At 44.1% G+C, this 3,837-nt stretch overlaps 1 protein-coding gene across 1 annotated transcript; it reads right to left on the bottom strand.

The window, feature by feature from the left end:
• Positions 1-258: 258 nt before the first annotated feature.
• LOC120667559 lies at positions 259-3,170 on the bottom strand. The gene is made up of 2 exons (XM_039947612.1): positions 2,795-3,170; positions 259-941 (listed from the first exon to the last, which is right to left on the bottom strand). The coding sequence occupies exons 1-2, from the start codon at positions 2,817-2,819 to the stop codon at positions 259-261; spliced, it is 708 nt and encodes a 235-aa protein (XP_039803546.1). The 5' UTR covers positions 2,820-3,170.
• Positions 3,171-3,837: the final 667 nt, after the last annotated feature.

Genomic DNA, 3,837 nt, shown 5'->3' on the forward strand with positions numbered 1-3,837 from the left:
CACAGTGGCACCTGAGTCAATCCACCAAGTATTGGGAGAAAAATTCACTAAGAATAATTCATCAATAAAAGATACATAATCAGTAATTGTACCTTTGTTCTTAAGCCACTCCTTAAATCCATGGCAATCCTTCTGCTCATGTTTAGGTGACTTGCAGAACTTGCACAGCCTCTTATTAGAGGTCTTCTTATGTGACACGGCCTTGCTCTTATGGCCCTTAAACTTTCTCTTATGCTGCCTGCTGCTGCCAGATTCAGCCTAATGCTTAGGAGTATTGCTCATGCTAACACGCCCAAAGCGCTCGCTGACCATGTTGACAGCATCCTTCATCCTCTCAGCTTTCTGCCTTTCTTCTTCCTCAACACAGTAGCTAATGAGCTCAGCCATGCTCCAAGTCGCCTTCTGAGTGTTGTAGCTTATTTTGAAGGGACTGTACTGTGCTGGCAGAGAAGTCATGATGAAGTGCACCAGAAAACCATCAGAGATAGCCATATCCAGTGTCTTTAGCTTATTTGCCATGTCACACATGCTCATAATGTGCTCCCTGATTCCACTTTGCCCATCATACTGTGAAGTCAGCATCTTCATGATCAGGGTGCTAGCATAAGTCTTGGAAGAACTCTTAAAGTTCTCCTCCACCTTGGCAAGGTATGCCTTGGCGCTCAGCTCATTACCATCCTGGTCCTTATCAGGAATAGCACCACAGATGGCCGGAGTGATCGTGTTCTTAATGATCATGTTAGCCATCCTGTCTGATCTCTCCCACTTCTCAATGGCAGTACGATCACCATTGGGATCAGCGGGCTCTGCTGGCTTATCTTGACGTAATGCGAGATCATACTCGCACACAGCAATGGCCACCTGAACATCTTTATACCAGCTTGGATAGTTGGTGCCATTCAGGGGCTCAATGGACTTCAGGTAGCCCGTCACAGTGTTCACTGAAAATCATGAGAATAATAACTTAATTAAACTCACAATTAAGATGCGCATAAGAAGTATGATATTAACCCTACGATGGTCTGATTAAAATCATACATAAATTTCAATTTGCATCACCGATGGGGAAAACAAACGAAATTTATCATTAAAACTCGTAATTAAATCAACGATGGTCAGAATTAATTACAAGTGCTCTAAATAAACTTCCCGATGGTTCCATTTAAATAGAGTGCATCTTAATTGCTTATGGTGGATGAACACAATTTTCAGTGAATAAATGCAATTAAAACATGATTAAAAAACATTTACATAACTCATGGAAATTAAATAACATAATGCTGGTAATAATAAGTGCAACAGAAATAATTAAAGCCTTTAAACATAACAGCAATTAAAATTGAGCTTAAATCATAAGAAACAGTAAAAGAATAAGGCTTTAATATTAAATGGGCTAAAACTCATGAAACAGCCCAAAAACATCCCCATGCGCGCGGCCCAAACTGTGCAGTCGGCCCATCCCGCGAAACCCTAATGGCGAAGCAATCTGGACCGTTCGTCATGATCCAAGGGCCACAAACTGATGTGGTTTCATATAAAAGAGTGGAGACATGTCTGAACCCTAAATCAATTCCACTCCCTTTCCTTGTTCATGCGACAGCAGCCGCGGTAGCTCACTGGCCCGAGACGCGCCGCCGCCGCTGGCGCCCCTCATGCGCGGGCCGCGGGCCTCGTGCGCGTCGCGGGCGCCGCATGCTGCGGCTCTGCCCCTTCACGCGCTCGGGCCGGCCGCCGCCTGGCTTCTCATGCACCGGAGCGCGTGCCAGGGGCGCCGCGCGCCCAGCGCTGGTGGGGGGGTCGTCCCCACGACCCCGTGCGGCCGCCGCCTGGTGCACCTGTGGCGCTCTGCGTGGGGGGGTTGGCGGGCGCCTGAGCGCCACGCCCTCCTTGCGTGCCACGCGTGCCGCCGGCTCAGGTCGCCGCCCAGGGCCGCGTGTGCCGCGGGCGATGATGGCCACGCGCGCGCGGGGCTGCGCCTGCTGCTCTGCGGCAGGGGCCGGCCGGTCGGCCGCGCTCGCGGGCCCTGTGGCCGCCAGCTCATGCGATCTGCGCCGGCCGCCGCCTTATGGCGCCACCGCGGGCCCTCCCGCCGGCGCCGCGTGCGCTCAAGCCGCGCGCAGCTCCGTCGGGGAGGCCCTGCCGTGGTGCTCAGTGGGCATACTCATAGCCACACACAAGTAAGTGCTCCTTCAATCTTAGGGTTAGGGTTCATTAAAGATTTGGGAATTTCTTATTGCGTTCTGAAATTTGCAATCATCTTCTTCTACATGCTTACTGATGCATCAATCTCATGAGTTTGGATCTAATTTCGCGGGAGTTAATTTAACAGTGGCATAAATTTGGGGAAAACAGTAAGCAAAAGTAAACCCTAACCTTGATTACTTGATTTAATCATGGCATTAACTTAAACTGATTCATTACTCAGGCATGATTGCATCTAATCCGAGACACTTAGCATTAACAGATCAAGATTAATCTTAAACTTGACCTAAACCGAATTAGATTAGATCTAATCTCGTGATCAGAAACATAATTAACCATGATTTAGATCTAATCACGCATGATTAACACATAAAAGCCATTATGCAGGATCTAATTGCATCTTAAACCGACAAAAATCAGAGGCATAAACATGGCTCAAAATTGACCGTGCATGACTAGGTTAAGATGGCTCTTGATACCGATTGATAGAAATAGCCAGGCTTAAACATTAGAGGCTAATAACCCAAGATCTTAACATAACCTAGTTCATGACAAATCAATCTAATGCGGAATAAATTGGTAAACATTATACCAGCGTTAGCAGTTACAGCAGCCATTTACGCCTGATCCGTAGAGGAAGTAGGCGTTCTTGTCGGTGTAGAAGACGCAGCAGCGAATCGGCGTCCTTCGGGCGCCAAACGAGAGTGCTTGGCCTTCCAAACCCCTCCAGTGCCTTTTAGCGATCAGACTAGCGGTGGCTAGGGTTTTAGATTGAGATGAATGGGTGTTTTAGGTGCTAACCACGACCTTATATTTATAGGCACTGTGGAGCTGGGGGCCAGCCTCTGGAAACGGGCCTAATGGGCCTGCTGATCACAGCCCATTAGGGTTTTATCATTAGGTTTTCTTAATCACGTTTAGATGGTTTAAACGTTTCCTTAATAGTGAAGATCACAATATCTTAACTGAAATATTTATTTCCAACACCTACTACAAGAACTCTCTAGCGTGCAATTCCCCCAAACTTAAAAAATATGAGTATTCATAATATTCTGATTATTCCACTCAAAGCTTTAAAAAATAGGGAATAATCTGATTTACACCCTTGAATTATCATAAAAAATCTAATTTTCAACCTTCAACTACAAAAACTAGATAATAAAAGTCATCAATCTATTGAAATCGGACAAATTTGGCCCAGGTGATTTTCCATTTTGTGAGGAATTGAAAATATTCAAATTTGAACTAAAAAAATCATAGTAATTTATTTTAGATACAAACAAAAATGAGTATCAAAAGTTTTCTAAAATTGTAACCTATCTATTAGCATGATACTTTTCGGTTGTTCAGATCCAATTTTTTTATTTTCATAATATTTGGTTCCTTGTAGTTATGTCTATTATATTTGAATAACTAAGATTCAAATAGAGCAATAATAGATAGGTTTCATTTTTAGAAAAATATAGTACTAGTTTCATATTTTTCTAATTCAAAATGAATTAGTTTCGATCTTTTATATATAATTAGTTTTTTTTAAATGCAAAACCACCTTGGAAACCAAATTTGTCCGGTTCCGATAGTTGGATAACCTATGTTAACCAGTTTTGTAGTTTAAGGGTCAAAATCGGACATTCG

The sequence above is a fragment of the Panicum virgatum genome, chromosome 3N (assembly GCF_016808335.1).
Source record: "Panicum virgatum strain AP13 chromosome 3N, P.virgatum_v5, whole genome shotgun sequence".
NCBI lineage: Eukaryota > Viridiplantae > Streptophyta > Magnoliopsida > Poales > Poaceae > Panicum > Panicum virgatum.

Coding starts and splice junctions, on each gene's coding strand:
- LOC120667559 (XM_039947612.1), bottom strand. CDS start 2,819: ATGGCTGCTGTAACTGCTAACGCTG. Junction 942..2,794: donor TGCTGTAACTGCTAACGCTG/GTATAATGTTTA, acceptor CATGATTTTCAG/TGAACACTGTGACGGGCTAC.